Source organism: Chironomus tepperi, unplaced genomic scaffold (assembly GCF_022539635.2).
Source record: "Chironomus tepperi strain 1889 unplaced genomic scaffold, CSIRO-AGI_Ctep_v1 contig_100, whole genome shotgun sequence".
Taxonomy (NCBI): Eukaryota; Metazoa; Arthropoda; class Insecta; order Diptera; family Chironomidae; genus Chironomus; species Chironomus tepperi.
Genome location: NW_027226222.1, coordinates 354477 through 371215, shown reverse-complemented (window position 1 = coordinate 371215; position 16739 = coordinate 354477). Strand labels below are relative to the sequence as shown.

At 31.6% G+C, this 16739-nt stretch overlaps 5 protein-coding genes across 5 annotated transcripts; 1 reads left to right on the top strand and 4 right to left on the bottom strand.

The window, feature by feature from the left end:
- Window positions 1-2515: 2515 nt before the first annotated feature.
- LOC139087341 (larval cuticle protein A2B-like) lies at window positions 2516-3157 on the bottom strand. The gene is made up of 3 exons (XM_070636129.1): window positions 3149-3157; window positions 2705-3074; window positions 2516-2637 (listed from the first exon to the last, which is right to left on the bottom strand). Exons 1-3 carry the CDS (start codon window positions 3155-3157, stop codon window positions 2516-2518), a joined length of 501 nt encoding a protein of 166 aa, XP_070492230.1.
- Window positions 3158-4761: 1604 nt separating this feature from the next.
- LOC139087340 (larval cuticle protein A2B-like) lies at window positions 4762-5423 on the bottom strand. Its single transcript, XM_070636128.1, has 3 exons — window positions 5415-5423; window positions 4972-5341; window positions 4762-4904 (listed from the first exon to the last, which is right to left on the bottom strand). Exons 1-3 carry the CDS (start codon window positions 5421-5423, stop codon window positions 4762-4764), a joined length of 522 nt encoding a protein of 173 aa, XP_070492229.1.
- Window positions 5424-7373: 1950 nt separating this feature from the next.
- Window positions 7374-15871, bottom strand: LOC139087339 (cuticle protein 18.6-like). The gene is made up of 5 exons (XM_070636127.1): window positions 15863-15871; window positions 10017-10380; window positions 9811-9948; window positions 7609-7971; window positions 7374-7543 (listed from the first exon to the last, which is right to left on the bottom strand). The coding sequence occupies exons 1-5, from the start codon at window positions 15869-15871 to the stop codon at window positions 7374-7376; spliced, it is 1044 nt and encodes a 347-aa protein (XP_070492228.1).
- Window positions 11736-12422, top strand: LOC139087333 (larval cuticle protein A2B-like). Its single transcript, XM_070636121.1, has 3 exons — window positions 11736-11744; window positions 11818-12187; window positions 12253-12422. Exons 1-3 carry the CDS (start codon window positions 11736-11738, stop codon window positions 12420-12422), a joined length of 549 nt encoding a protein of 182 aa, XP_070492222.1.
- On the bottom strand, window positions 15247-15762 carry LOC139087222 (larval cuticle protein A2B-like; the record flags this gene model as incomplete). Its single annotated transcript, XM_070635973.1, has 2 exons — window positions 15247-15344; window positions 15408-15762. Coding segments are annotated over 2 exons (453 nt in total), but the record flags the coding sequence as incomplete, so codon positions are not given.
- Window positions 15872-16739: the final 868 nt, after the last annotated feature.

Sequence of the window (16739 nt, the reverse complement as noted above, 5' to 3'; positions counted from 1 at the left end):
TTTGATGATTATTTTAAGATTTTTAGATGAATTAAGTTTGAAATGATATTGAGAACTGAACTGACTTGGACATGGTTCAAGCTAGTTTATATACGATTTTTCTATGTCTCAGAATTTTATACCATGCACGAAAAAGAGCGTAAGGCGAATTCGTGCACTTTCTATAATTCGATATGTTGCAATTTTTAGTCCACAATTCTCTCCCTCACACTACTTACGCACCTTAATTTATTACTATAGTCAACATTTTTGTGCTACCGTTTCTTATGCCTACATGAACAACTAATTTCAATTGCATTTAAAGGAACATTTGTTAAAATTGCATAATTAATTTGACTTGGCTTAACTTATCTTACGACTATAGTCTATGGCAAGGACAATCATTTTTACTTAATTCAATGAACCGCAAATAATGGAATGTTAATTTTTCAATCAGTTGGTTTTCCTATGCAGTTATGTAGAAATGTGTGCAATGAAAAAATATCTTTGATCAGAAGATTACCTTGCCTTTGAATTCAGAATTTTAATCTAAAATTTAACATGGGCGTTTCTGCGTTTTGGATTAAAATGCAGGATGAGCCAGCATTTGAAAAAAAAAACATCTTCATACCCAACCGAAGAAAAGAAGAAGAAGATACAGAAGAAAACTAAATTTTAACATACTTCTTTTATATTCCAAAATCGTTACATTTCCTCTCAATCGAACCTCTTCTTAGTCACATCATCCTTTGGAGATCCTCAATATCCTATTAAATTTGATAAATTCTTATTACTATAATAACATTTTCAGTTAGGCCTTAAAGGATTATTTATTAATTATAGTAAATTATGATATTTGAACAGCTGGTTAATCACGTCATGAAATATTTCATAGAAGTCATGATCGACAAGATATTATATTAGATCTAGTTTCTATAATAATTTGTAGTATCTAAAGCCTTGCTTACCTAACTGTTTGTAAAAATCATAACAGTAGAAATCAGTCTTGACTTTTCAGAGGATTTATCTGTTGGAATTTAAAATCATTAACCGAATAAATGTTTCATCAATAGGAATTTCAATCGATGATCAAAGCACTTGCTCAATTTCCAATTAACACTATCGATGCTTAGTAACCCAAATAAATTGAATGGATTTCTTTGCAAAGTGGTTGCTAGCCTCATTCCAGTTGACATATTCCAAGTATAGCAGACATATGATATCGGTAATATTGTTTATAGGCTGCAAAAAAAAAATTATGCAATGGAATTGAATTATGATCACAATTCTATCTCGAGTGTGTAATTGATAACGCATAAATTAAAGCGCAAGGCACGACGACGCAAAACTGAATAGATTTCAAGTTCAAGACCATTATAAATAATCATTCAAAGATTATAAAGTCTGCATTTAATATCAATGCTGAACAAATATACCAATTATCCATTTATATATGTGTTCATAAATTATGTCGGTAAGCTTGACTTGTTGTGACATTTTTTGAACTTATAAAGAAAATTCATTTGATTGACTTTGAAATATTTCTTACTTTAATTAAAAATTGTAATTTTTATTTAAGGAATTTTGTAACTACCTATGTAAATACATTAATAACTTTATATGTAGGAGAATCAAATTATTAATATTGATAAATTATTATGTAATGTATTTGAAAACATGACATGACAACAGTAAATGCCAATCGGAAAATACCTATATTCATGAAGATAAAAGATACCGTTAAATGCGAAAAGTTTAAACTCTAAATTTTCAGAATGTGGATCATGAAATGTAACACCTTAAAAACCGTTTGCTTTTCTGGTGACGAAAGCCATTTTGCGAACAAAATTAAATTTGTCAAGTGTCTTTTTCTTGGCTCTAAAGCCGCCGCCTTGTCATCATGGTGCCGATTTGTGTCAATCAGGAAACCTTGAAATTAAGGAAATTCCGATTTGCTTCTTTTAGCTTTCTTAACATTTGATTTTAGAAATTGAATAGTTTAATCAGAAAATAAATTGTTATGAAATTCATAAAAAGTATTTTTATTATTCTTAGAAATGTCTGAAAATTTCGAATAAATGTGCAATTAAGTCATGACTAAAATAAAATTGGTATACACTTTTGAAAGTCATCCTTTGATTCCTGTTAATTTTTTTTAAATCCCGGAACTTGAAATCGAATCGAATCGAACTCGATTACATATAAAATTTGAATCGAATTCGAAATCTGTTATATCTTTCTAATGATGGCTTTCTTGCTTTAAAGTTAGGAATTTAGGATGAGAAATAAATTTAATTGAAAAATAAGAATTAGAAAATTTTTGATTTTCACATCGTAACCATCAACATGACAGTTCATTTATTCTTGTAACAATTCTTAAAACTAACTGAGCTTCTGTCTATAATAGCTTATTTCGTTTATTTTTGGTTATCACATCTTGTTGAGAACAATCACATCTTGTTCTCAATATGCGAATATTTATCATTGTCCTTTGGATTTAGCAAGTGATGAACATCAAGTCTTCAATTTAAATGATTTAACCGTAGTATGGCTTGGCAATGACTGAAGCAGCATATGGGCTTGCGTATGGTGCATGGTAAGCAGCGGCGGCAAGTGGTGCGTGGTAGGCAGCAGCAATTGGTGCATGTGCATAGGCAGCTTTATATTTGAGAAAATTAGAATTTTTTAAAAATTGTTAAAATTAATAAATTATTCTGAAATTTACCTGCGATTGGGGCATGGTATGCTGGGGCAATAATCTTGGCAACTGGAGCAACAGCACCTTCTTTACGAACAACAGCGTTGAATCCATGAACATCATCAGCTGTGTAGTCAACAATACGTCTTGTTCCATCAGCTTCAATGAGTGAGTATTGTCCAGTTACTGCATCTCCATTACGTGATTCTGTTTGTGATTTGCTGTCTCCAGTTGAGGCATCATTGACTGAGTATGTGAATGAGTATTGTGGGTGGGCATCGAATTCGACTGTCTTGACAACAGCTGGGGCAATGCCGACTGGAGCGGCTAATCCGTATGGAGTGGCAACAATTGGTGATCCTGATGCATAAGCGATCAAAACAAATACGGCTGCGAACTATTATAGATAAGAATAAGTACATTTCTGTTCTTCAAAGGATCACAAGACCCTAAATTTTTTCAGTAACTTACTCTGAACATTTTGGTTGGTTTGTGGATTAAAAAAATTTGTTACCCTATTGAATGAAATGGAAACTGATGAATGACATAAAACACTTAGTTTGCCTTTGCTTTTATACATTTTAGAGAGGTAATTTCTTCATATAGTTGCGTATTTTACTCTAGATTTGTGGCAACAGCTTTATTAATTTTATAATATAAACATGATTTTAGAAGGAAAGAGAGGGTGTGATAATATTTGTTTCAGTCCTAAATTTATTCTTTATTTTATAGCAATTCTAATAAAATTTTGGAACGACATATTCAAATAAAATTTCGCTAAAATGCAATAAATCTCAAAAGATGAGCTATGGTTTATTTCATAAAGTAGTGAAATTTAGATTTATTAGAGCAAACAAATTATTAATATTGATAAATTATTATGTAATGTGTTTGAATGACACGACAGCATAAAATGTCAATGGAAAAATTCCTGTATAAAAAAATTAAGCTCTACATTTGCATAGTTGGAATCTTAAAAATTAAGGATGTCATAAATTTTTAAGAGGTTTTAAGAAAAATCCTTTGTTTGATTGCCTGATGACGAAAAGGACAAAAATTAATATTTTTCGAAGTAAGTTAGATCAACATATAATGAAATGGTAATAAAAGTAGACAGTTTATTTAGAAAATGGTTCGAACAAAAACCCCAGCCATGAATTTTAAAAATGCAGGCTTGCAGTTGCCGGTTATACATTATAGTTCGATATATGCTGCAAGTCTGGATATTTTATTTGGAGAAACCCTATCTGGACGGGACCAAGTAGCAGTCACTTGAAGAAGACTTCCATATTTTATAAGAGCCTACCACTTGATTCAAAGTATACTTCCACCTTGTCGTTATGTTGTCAGAATTCCAATATGTATCAATATGGAAACCATGAAATTAAAAAACTTCCTAATGGATTTGATTATTATTTAAAACTAATTAATAAGCCTCAAAGTTAATATTAGAAATGAAGTTTAATTTTGAAAATTTTCATCAATAAATAAATTGTTATGAAATTTATAAAAAAAATACATTTAAAACTTTTAGAAATGTCTGAAAATATCGAGGAAATTTGAAATAAAATCAAGAGTAAAATAAAATTAGAAAGTTATTTCCTAAGTCATAAAATTCCTTGTGGCTTTATGATAGTTCATCTATCAATTTTTTCTTATATCCAAGAGTTCGAAATCGACTCAGATTTGGAATTAAAGTTATGCTTTCTTGATAACGGGATTTCCCGGGGAATTGCTCGACTCTATATAAAATTTGAATCGAATTCGAGATCTGTTATATCCCTCTAATATAAGCATTTTTGCTTTAAAGTTAGAAATTTAGAATGAGAAATTAAATTTAATCAAATAATAAGAAATAGAAAAACTTTAGATTTTCACATCGCAACCATCAACATGACAGTTCATTTATTTTTGTAACAATTCTTAAAACTAATCGAGCTTCTCTCTTTAATTGCTTATTTTGTTTAAAACTTGCTTGTTTGTTTAATTTTTTGGTTATCACATTTTGTTCTCAATATGCGAATATTTATCATTGTCCTTTGGATTTAGCAAATGATGAACATAAAGTCTTCAATTTAAATGATTTAACCGTAGTATGGCTTGGCAATGACTGGAGCAGCAATTGGATGATGATAGGCAGCATATGGGCTTGCGTATGGTGCGTGGTAAGCAGCGGCGGCAAGTGGTGCATGGTAGGCAGCAGCAATTGGTGCATGTGCATAGGCAGCTTTATATTTGAGAAAAGGAGAATTTTTTAAAAATTGCTAAAGTTAATAAATTATTCTGAAATTTACCTGCGATTGGGGCATGGTATGCTGGGGCAATAACCTTGGCAACTGGAGCAACAGCACCTTCTTTACGGACAACAGCGTTGAATCCATGAACATCATCAGCTGTGTAGTCAACAATACGTCTTGTTCCATCAGCTTCAATGAGTGAGTATTGTCCAGTTACTGCATCTCCATCACGTGATTCTGATTGTGATTTGCTGTCTCCAGTTGAGGCATCATTGACTGAGTATGTGAATGAGTATTGTGGGTGGGCATCGAATTCGACTGTCTTGACAACAGCTGGGGCAATGCCGACTGGAGCGGCTAATCCGTATGGAGTGGCAACAATTGGTGATCCTGATGCATAAGCGATCAAAGCGAATACGGCGGCGAACTATTGAAGATAGAATAAGTAAATTTCTGTTCTTCAAAGGATCACAAGATCCTGAATGTTTTCAGTAACTTACTCTGAACATTTTGGTTGGTTTGTGGATTAAAAAAAATTTGTTACCCTATTGAATGAAATGGAAACTGATGAATGACATACAATACTTAGTTTGCCTTTGCTTTTATATATTTTTAGAGAGGTAATTTCTTCATATAGTTGCGTATTTTACTGTAGATTTGTGGCAACAGCTTTATTAATTTTATATTATAAACATGATTTTAGAAGGAAAGAGAGGGTGTGATAATATTTATTTCATTTCTAAATTTATTCTTTATTTTATAGCAATTTTAATTTTTGAATAAAAGTATAAAAAATATAAAGTAAAAACATAAAGTAATGAAATGTTAGATTTATTGGAGCTGAACATATTTGTTAATATTGATAAATTACTATGTAATTGTTTGAATGACACGATCAGCATAAAATGTCAATGGAAACAATTCCTGTGTAAAAATATTAAACTCTACATTTGCATAGTTAAGAATTTTAAGAATTTTCAATCTTAAAAATTTAAATAACTTTTTTTAATTGGCTTATGTCTGACGGCTGATGACGAAAAGGACAAACAGTGATATTTTTCGAAGTAAAGTTTCAATCAACACATATTTTATAGCAATGTTAACAAAATTTTACAGTTTAATAAGTATTCGACCAAAAATCCCAGTCATGAATTTTAATTATAAAGTAGCCTGAAATTTAGATTTATCAGCAAACAAATTATTGATATTGATAAATTACTATGTAATGTGTTTGAATGACACGACAGCATAAAATGTCAATGGAAAAATTCCATATATAAAAAACTTGATTAAGTACTCTACATTTGCATAGTTGGAATTTTCAATATGTAAATCTTCAAACCATTTTTAAAAAACTTTAATGGATTTGATTATTATTAAAAATTTTAATTAGCCTGATGTGTGACGGCTGATGATGAAAAGGACAAACATTGATATTTTTCGAAGGAAGTTCAATCAACATTGCTAATGAAATGTTAATAAAAGTATACAGTAAAAATATTCGACCAAAAACCCTCATTCATGAATTTTAAATACGCAGCCTTGCAATTGCCAGCTAAAACTAATAGTTCGTTCAATGCTGCGGGCCTAGATTTTCCTTTTGGACGGACCCTGTCTGAATGGAACCAAGAAGCAGTTGAATAAGACAGTCACTTGAAGAAGACATCCATATTTTATAAGAGCCTATCACTTGGTTCTAAGTAGACTTCCTCCTTGTCGCTATGTTGTCAAAATTTTAATATGTATCAATCTGGAAACCATAAAAATAAAAAACTTCCGAATGGATTTGCTTAATTTAGTACTATTTAAAATCAATTAATAAGCCTCAGTTAATCAGTTAATATTAGAAATGAAGTTTAATTTTGAAAATTTTCATCAATAAATAAATTGTTATGAAATTTATAAAAAAAATATATTTAAAATTCTTAGAAACGTCTGAAAATATCGAGAAAATTTGAAATAAAATCAAGAGTAAAATAAAATTAGAAAGTTATTTCCTAAATCATAAAATTCCTTGTGGCTTTATTTTAGTTGACATCTATTAAATTCTTCTTATATCCAAGAGTTCGAAGTTGACTCAGATTTTGAATTAAAAATTCAACTCTAGTCGACTCGACTCTATATAAAATTTGAATTCAATTCAAGATCTGTTATATCCCTCTAACGTTAGCGTTCTTGCTTTAAAGTTAGTAATTTAGAAAAAAAAATTAAATTTAATTGAATAATAAGAAAAAGAAAAACTTTAGATTTTCACATCGCAACCATCAACATGACAGTTCATTTATTTTTGTAACAATTCTTAAAACTATTCGAGCTTCTCTCTTTAATTGCTTATTTTGTTTAAAACTTGCTTGTTTGTTTAATTTTTGGTTATCACATCTTGTTCTCAATATGCGAATATTTATCATTGTCCTTTGGATTTAGCAAATGATGAACATAAAGTCTTCAATTTAAATGATTTAACCGTAGTATGGCTTGGCAATAACTGGAGCAGCAATTGGATGATGATAGGCAGCATATGGGCTTGCGTATGGTGCGTGGTAAGCAGCGGCGGCAAGTGGTGCATGGTAGGCTGCAGCAATTGGTGCATGTGCATAAGTAGCAGCAATTGGTGCATGTGCATAAGCAGCTTTATTTTTGGAAAGAGGATTTTTTTAATAATTGCTAAAATTAATAAATTATTCTGAAATTTACCTGCGATTGGGGCATGATATGCTGGGGCAATAACCTTGGCAACTGGAGCAACAGCACCTTCTTTACGGACAACAGCGTTGAATCCATGAACATCATCAGCTGTGTAGTCAACAATACGTCTTGTTCCATCAGCTTCAATGAGTGAGTATTGTCCAGTTACTGCATCTCCATCACGTGATTCTGTTTGTGATTTGCTGTCTCCAGTTGAGGCATCATTGACTGAGTATGTGAATGAGTATTGTGGGTGGGCATCGAATTCGACGGTCTTGACGACAGCTGGGGCAATGCCGACTGGAGCGGCTAATCCGTATGGAGTGGCAACAATTGGTGATCCTGATGCATAAGCGATCAAAGCGAATACGGCTGCGAACTATAGTAGATGAGAATAAGTAAATTTCTGTTCTTCAAAGGATCACAAGATCCTGAATGTTTTCAGTAACTTACTCTGAACATTTTGGTTGGTTTGTGGATTAAAAAATGTGTTATCCTATTGAATGAAATGGAAACTGATGAATGACATACAACACTTAGTTTGCCTTTGCTTTTATATATTTTTAGAGAGGTAATTTCTTCATAAAGTTGCGTATTTTACTCTAGATTTGTGGCAACAGCTTTATTAATTTTATATTATAAACATGATTGGAGAAGGAAGGAGAGGGTGTGATAATATTTGTCTCAGTCTTAAATTTGTGGTATTCTACATTAATATAAATTTTAATAACTAGTAATGTCTGATGGTTTGAAAAATAAATACTTTCAAATTTACATTGAACTATGAATTCATCCTTTATTCATATGAAAATATGGATATAACATAATTATAAATAATAAAAATTAATTTTAGAGAAACATAAGTAGTTTCAAATTTTAAATCAGGGTTGGTAGAGCTTTGGGAGTCCGGACTCCAAAAAGGCGATTCTACTATCATAGATACATCATTTTTTCCGAATCGTACTGTGTAACAGGTGTTGAGAAAGTATTTCATAGTATTGTTTTCGGGGTTGCACTCTGAAATTCGTCATTTCTATGATAATTCGCCTCTAAATGTAAAACCACTGCGTAATTCGGCTTTTCGGCAGAAATTCGGCATTTTGTTTTGACAAAATGACGTTTTCTTATTGATTGGTGTTATTACCGTGTTATAGTATGTATATATGAAATGCAACTTATCCCATGTCTTAATTTTTAAAGTTGCTAATTAACAGAAAGCATTTTTTGGGATTTCTTGGCTCTGGAATCAACAATCGATTACTGCATTTAGCTGTTGCATATTCCGGCACAGACTTTTGAATAACGAATACATGGGATGATTCCGCACGGGTAATCCAGAAAGTCAATAAAGTGGTTTCATTCAAAGACCAAAATCAATATATTCACCCAAACTGAAAATTTGGTGTAAATATGAAATTTTGGAACTGTATTCAATTATAATTTCACTGAAAAGCAATAAATCCTATAATAATGAGCTGAAGTTTCTGTCATAAAGTAGTGAAATTTTGAATAATAAAAGATTAAAACTACAGACGTGCATAAACGGATGTAACATCACATTTCAAAATTTAGCCATTATTAAGCCGTAACTTTTGATATATAAACATTGACTCTCATTCTGAAATTTAGAGTTTTATAGCTTATATTAGCACTTGCCTTCGAATTCAAAGATATCAACACTTCGGATGTTATCACTCGTTACTGTTTGAAGTGCATTTACCCAAATGGAAGGTGAAATAAAAATTGAATTTATATCGAAATTTCTTTAAAATTATCAGAAATTTCTTAAATATCGGGAAAATGTGAGATAAAATCAAGAGTTAAATTAAATCAGAAAGCAATTTACAAAGTTATAAACTACAACCACCATATTATTTGAATCCTGTTAGTATCTTTTTATATCCATTTAATAGTGGATCTATTTCTATTAATGTTAGTTATTTAGGATGGGTATTAAATTTAATTGAGTAATAAGAATCAGAAAATTTTTGATTTTCACATCGCAACCATCAACATGATAGTTCATTTATTTTTGTAACAATTTTCTTAAAACTAATCGAGCTTCTCTCTATAATTGCTTATTTTGTTTAAAACTTGCTTGTTTGTTTAATTTTTGGTTATCACATCTTGTTCTCAATATGCGAATATTTATCATTGTCCTTTGGATTTAGCAAATGATGAACATAAAGTCTTCAATTTAAATGATTTAACCGTAGTATGGCTTGGCAATGACTGGAGCAGCAATTGGATGATGATAGGCAGCATATGGACTAGCGATTGGTGCATGGTAGGCAGCGGCGGCAAGTGGTGCGTGGTAGGCAGCAGCAATTGGTGCATGTGCATAGGCAGCTTAATTTTTTGAGAAAAAGAGAATTTTTTAAAAATTGTCAAAGTTAATAAATTATTCAAAAAGTTACCTGCGATTGGGGCATGATATGCTGGGGCGATAACCTTGGCAACTGGAGCAACAGCACCTTCTTTACGGACAACAGCGTTGAATCCATGAACATCATCAGCTGTGTAGTCAACAATACGTCTTGTTCCATCAGCTTCAATGAGTGAGTATTGTCCAGTTACAGCATCTCCATTACGTGTTTCTGATTGTGATTTGCTGTCTCCGGTTGAGGCATCATTGACTGAGTATGTGTATGAGTATTGTGGGTGGGCATCGAATTCGACTGTCTTGACAACAGCTGCGCCGACTGGAGCGGCTAATCCGTATGGAGTGGCAACAATTGGTGATCCTGATGCATAAGCGATCAAAGCGAAAACAGCTGCGAACTATTGTAGTTAAGAATAAGTAAATTTCTGTTCTTCAAAGGATCACAAGATCCTATATAATTTAAATAACTTACTCTGAACATTTTGTGGATTAAATTTTTTTTTTATCCTATTGAATGAAATGGAAACTGATGAATGACATACAACACTTAGTTTGCCTTTGCTTTTATATATTTTTTAGAGAGGTAATTTTTTTCATAGAGTGGCTTTGTCTACCCTAGATTTGTAGCGGTATGTAGCAACAGCAATAGCTTTATTAATTTTATGAAATCAACAAGACACATATTGGTGCGTATGCGAATGTATGAAATTTAATACACATAATATATTTTAGGTCGGAAATTACAGACAGTTTTAAGGTTGGCTATTAAGAGCTTATAGATTGTTGAAAAGTTTAAGTTTTGATAACTTCAGGAAAACTTAATAAAACTTTGACCTATAAATTCATGCATTAATGCATAAACTGCAAAAATTTAAATTACTGCAATTGCAAATTAGTAAAATTAATTAAGTTTAACAAATGTTTTGGCAGTTAGAGTAATGCATTTTTAACAGTCACGAGTGATAACATCCGTTTATGCAATTCTGTAATTTTTATATCTAATTATTCGAAATTTCACTAGTTTATAAAAATAAACTTTTTAGCTTTTAAAGGAATTTTCTTGAGATTTATTACATTTTAAAGCTGAAATTATATTTGAATACGCAGTTCCAAAATCAAATATTACATTCGAGCTTAGTTTGTTAGTCAAAAAAGTAAGGAAAATGAAAAATAAATGAATAAAAATTTTCAGAGGTGAAAAAAAAAAATGTTTGTAAAATACTAGTTGCCTTAAACTAAATTCGGAAGAATAAACTTTTTTTTATCTATTATCTATCACCTAAATGTATTCTCAAGTCCTAAAAAACTCCGTAATTAATGGGTTAACAGTCACGAGTGATAACATCCGTTTATGCAATTCTGTAATTTTTATATCTAATTATTCGAAATTTCACTAGTTTATGAAATAAACTTAAGCTTAATTTTTTGAGATTTATTGCATTTTAGTGAAATTATATTTAAATGCACAGTTCCAAAACTTTATTAGAAGTGTCTTAAAACAAAGAATAATTTTAGGAATATTCAAAAATTATCACACCCTCTCCTTCCTTCTAAAATTTCTTTTAATTCATGTTTAAATTACTAAATTAAAAATGATATTGCTGCAAATCTAGAGTACGATATGACACTCAATGAAAAAAATTACCTCTCTAAAATATATAAAAGCAAAGGCAAACTAAATATTGTATGTCATTCATCAATACGCATTTCATTCAATAGGATAACACATTTTTTAATCCACAAACCAACCAAAATGTTCAGAGTAAGTTACTGAAAATATTCAGGATCTTGTGATCCTTAGATGAACAGAAATTTACTTATTCTATCTACAATAGTTCGCAGCCGTATTCGCTTTGATCGCTTATGCATCAGGATCACCAATTGTTGCCACTCCATACGGATTAGCCGCTCCAGTCGGCATTGCCCCAGCTGTTGTCAAGACAGTCGAATTCGATGCCCACCCACAATACTCATTCACATACTCAGTCAATGATGCCTCAACTGGAGACAGCAAATCACAAACAGAATCACGTGATGGAGATGCAGTAACTGGACAATACTCACTCATTGAAGCTGATGGAACAAAACGTATTGTTGACTACACAGCTGATGATGTTCATGGATTCAACGCTGTTGTCCGTAAAGAAGGTGCTGTTGCTCCAGTTGCCAAGGTTATTGCCCCAGCATACCATGCCCCAATCGCAGGTAAATTTCAGAATAATTTATTAATTTTGGCAATTATTAAAAAAATCCTTTTTCCAAAAATAAAGCTGCTTATGCACATGCACCAATTGCTGCTACTTATGCACATGCACCAATTGCTGCTGCTTACCACGCACCACTTGCCGCCGCTGCCTACCATGCACCATACGCAAGCCCATATGCTGCCTATCATCATCCAATTGCTGCTCCAGTCATTGCCAAGCCATACTACGGTTAAATCATTTAAATTGAAGACTTTATGTTCATCATTTGCTAAATCCAAAGGACAATGATAAATATTCGCATATTGAGAACAAAATGTGATAACCAAAAAATTAAACAAACAAGCAAGTTTTAAACAAAATAAGCAATTAAAGAGAGAAGCTCGATTAGTTTTAAGAAAATTGTTACAAAAATAAATGAACTGTCATGTTGATGGTTGCGATGTGAAAATCTAAAAATTTCCTAATTTTTAATATTTTTCAAATTACAGTTTTGAAAAAAAATTCTGAATAAGTCAACCCTGAAATCAGCTTAATTGATGCAGTAAAAAAAATCTGGTTTTACGTTTTCAAATGATAATATCCTATTAATAATTCAACAAGGATTGTCAAAAATTGGCAGGAATATTACGATTTAAGTCAAATTTTGGTCCGATTAAATATTATCAGATATGATTTCTATTGGTTTAAGATCATCAATTTAATTTAAATGGGATATACAATTTTAGTATGTTGTTTACTAAAAGTTCTGATTTCGTTCAGAAGCTGTCGCAATTTTATAATTACACAATATTTTTTAATTATCTTTTAAAATGATAACTTAAGCTCAGTCAAGTATTAAATCAGATATTAAATAGTTAATCCTCAAGTTATACTTGGATACATACTTTAAGATTTCGCCGTTTTAAAAAAAGAATAGAGCTTATTTTGAGCACACATACAATAAGAAAAATTTCACATCCTTCTAGGAAATACCAATTTTTGGAATAGAAATTTAATGGGTAGCCTGAACTTCATTGCATACCAAATTCTCAAAGTTATTTGTTTTCTTTTCTAGGAACAAAAATTAATTAATTATATTTTTTGATATTTTGAATTCTAGCAATTCTTTTGAAATGTGTAATCCTATTCAATATTTTAGTCAAATTTAATAGATTTACATAAATTGTTGCTATAATTACTTCAATAGTGGACCAAAAAATTCCGAAATTTTTAATTTTGAAGTAATCTACAAGAACATGAAATTTTGTAATCGATCACACAGGAAATTTTTAAATTGTCCCTAATTCTGTGTGCCGATCGGATAGTAGTGTTTAAAAAATTACAATTTCAATCGTAGGAGTGAAATTCGAATAATCATTATTGCATTGAAAAAATCCAAGTTTTTTAATGAAAATTCAAATTTCATTTCAATTAAAATCCCATTTTTTGGATCGAAATTCGAATAATCATTATTCAATAATTTCGATCCAAAAGATTGGATTGAAATTAAATGATTCGATCCAAAGATTTTAATTAAAATGATTTGTATGAAAATTTTCTTTGTGTTTTGAAATTATGAATGGAATGCATTTCTCAAGGAACTGAATGCAATTTTGAATGAATTACTGCATATTTGAGTTCAAACTGGTCATATGGTCCTCTATAGGCATAAAGGAAGTGGTGGAACTGCTTAGTTCCGCAGATCTGACCCCCTCTCTAAAATGTCATGAAACGTCCAGAAATGAAATAAAATTTTTTTTGGCAGTTCCAGTCAGTTGGACATAGCCGTTGGACATTGTAAAATATCTTTAAAATTATTATAGAGAACCGTGAATGCTTAAGGCACAATGTAATATCAATAATACTTAATTACTCACTTCCTTTAGTGGGGCGCACGAAGGCTCATTGCCGCGTTTAAAGAACATCTAAAGACAGCTCTATCTTTCTATAAATCTGTCCATTGACTATTCCTATAACGTTTAGTGGCTTAAGGTTGTTTAATAAGGGTGGGCTCACCAGGCCTCACGCTCAAACTTAACCTGCTCCGTTAGTACCGCACCGCTTGAGCGGATTGGCATAGCCAAGAATGAACCACGGGAAGGTGGAAGTAAGTACTTGGGTAGTAAAAGCTGAAGGACGTTGGACACCTCTATTGTGCGTCACTATCATTTGCAAACCCTCATAATAGCTTAAGATATTACTAATACCATCACGGTACACGTCGAACTTTAGTCTCTCCTATATCAAGATGGATCCGAATGGAATAAAACCATAATAGAATTACGAGAATTGATAAACGAACATTATGTTTAATTCGATTACATTTTCCCTGACGTTTGATGGTTATACCGGTCATGTCGAACTGACTGGAACTGCCAAAAAAAATTTTATTTCATTTCTGGACGTTTCATGACATTTTAGAGAGGGGGTCAGATCTGCGGAACTAAGCAGTTCCACCACTTCCTTTATGCCTATAGAGGACCATATGACCAGTTTGAACTCAAATATGCAGTAATTCATTCAAAATTGCATTCAGTTCCTTGAGAAATGCATTCCATTCATAATTTCAAAACACAAAGAAAATTTTCATACAAATCATTTTAATTAAAATCTTTGGATCGAATCATTTAATTTCAATCCAATCTTTTGGATCGAAATTATTGAATAATCATTATTCGAATTTCGATCCAAAAAATGGGATTTTAATTGAAATGAAATTTGAATTTTGATTAAAAAACTTGGATTTTTTCAATGCAATAATGATTATTCGAATTTCACTCCTGCGATTAAAATTGTAATTTTTTAAACACTATCGGATAGATATTCTAAGAATAGTCTTTAATAAAATAAATAGATTTATATTTTTTCATTCATTTTACTGTTAACATAACAGTGCATTTATTTTAATTGTTTATCCTAAAAACTACTTGAGTTTCTTTTTTATACAGCTTGATTTGTTTAAATTTTTGTTTGATTGTGATCATCACTGCATTCAAATAAATGCGTGTCTATCTCATTATCCATTAAATCATTGCTAAAATGTCTTCAAGTTTTCATCGTGATTAATCGTTTATAAATTTAACCGTAGTATGGCTTGGCGATGACTGGAGCTGCAATTGGGTGATGATAGACTGGAGCAGCAATTGGGGCGTGATAGACTGGAGCGTGGTAAGCAGCTGCAAAAAATATTAGTTTTTAATTTCATTTAGAATTTAAAGAAATTAATTTTTATAACTTACCACCGATGGCAACTGGAGCTACAACCTTGGCAATTGGGGCAACAACTTTGGCAACTGGAGCAACAGCAGCTTCTTTACGGACAACAGCGTTGAATCCATTAGCATCATTGGCTGTGTAGTCAACAATACGTCTTGTTCCATCAGCTTCAATGAATGAGTATTGTCCTGTAACTGCATCTCCATCACGTGATTCTGATTGTGACTTAACATCTCCAGTTGAGGCATCATTGACTGAGTATGTGAATGAGTAGTGTGGATGGGCATCGAATTCGACGGTCTTGACGACAGCTGGGGCAACGGCAACTGGAGCAGCTAATCCGTATGGAGTGGCAACAATTGGTGATCCTGATGCATAAGCGATCAAAGCGAAAACGGCAACAAACTGTTTGAAAATTAAGAATACAAAATTTGGTTAAGTTTAATCCTTTTCCTAAATTTAGTTCCTTTGAACTTACTTTGAACATTTTGGTTGATTTGTGGATTTCAAAAATTTATCTTGATAGATGAAATAGATGCTGTTGAATGACTTGATAGTTTTAAAATTGATCGAGTTTATATACACTTGGAGAGGTACTTTTTTTCACGCAGACATTTCAAATCAACCCTAAATATTAACCGGTATAAGGTAAAATCACGTAGCAACAACAATATTAATTATTAATTTTTTTATTTTATAATAAACCTTTCATTATGCACTTGTGCGTGTGCGACCGTATTAAAGCTTACATTCTTGACATAATCAACTTCGGATGTAATCGTTCAGGTCTATGCTTAGATTAATAATTATGAATAATAAAGATTCAATTATGAGGATTAGGCAAAATCTAAAGTAGAGGTATTTAAATCATCTCTGGATGACATTCCTGGATTTAGTGAAATTACTTACTCTACCGAAAGATAATAGAAAAGCATTTTATAGATTATTCTAGTTCATTCGCTGATTATTCATTTAGTTGACCAAACATGATTTTTCAGGTCTTTTCATAATACGAACCCATGCAATTTCAAAGAGTTGATTATATGTAGGGGCTATGTTGTAAACATTCAGGGCTTTTAAGATTTGTCACCAAAAATCCTAGCATACTGAATTATTTTGCGAAAAGATGTGGAGGGAGGGGATTACACCACTGATTTTATGACATTTATGCATATAGATGGAGGTGTAGGATACGGTGACTTAGATATAGAAATCCTTAGAATAGCATTCTAAAAATTCGTTACTCTATAGCCTAATAAGCAGAACTCGACTCCATATTAAATTCAAATCGACTTCAAGCCCTGATAATAAGTGAGCGGAGCGATTAGCGCAATAAACATAGTTATCATGTCATT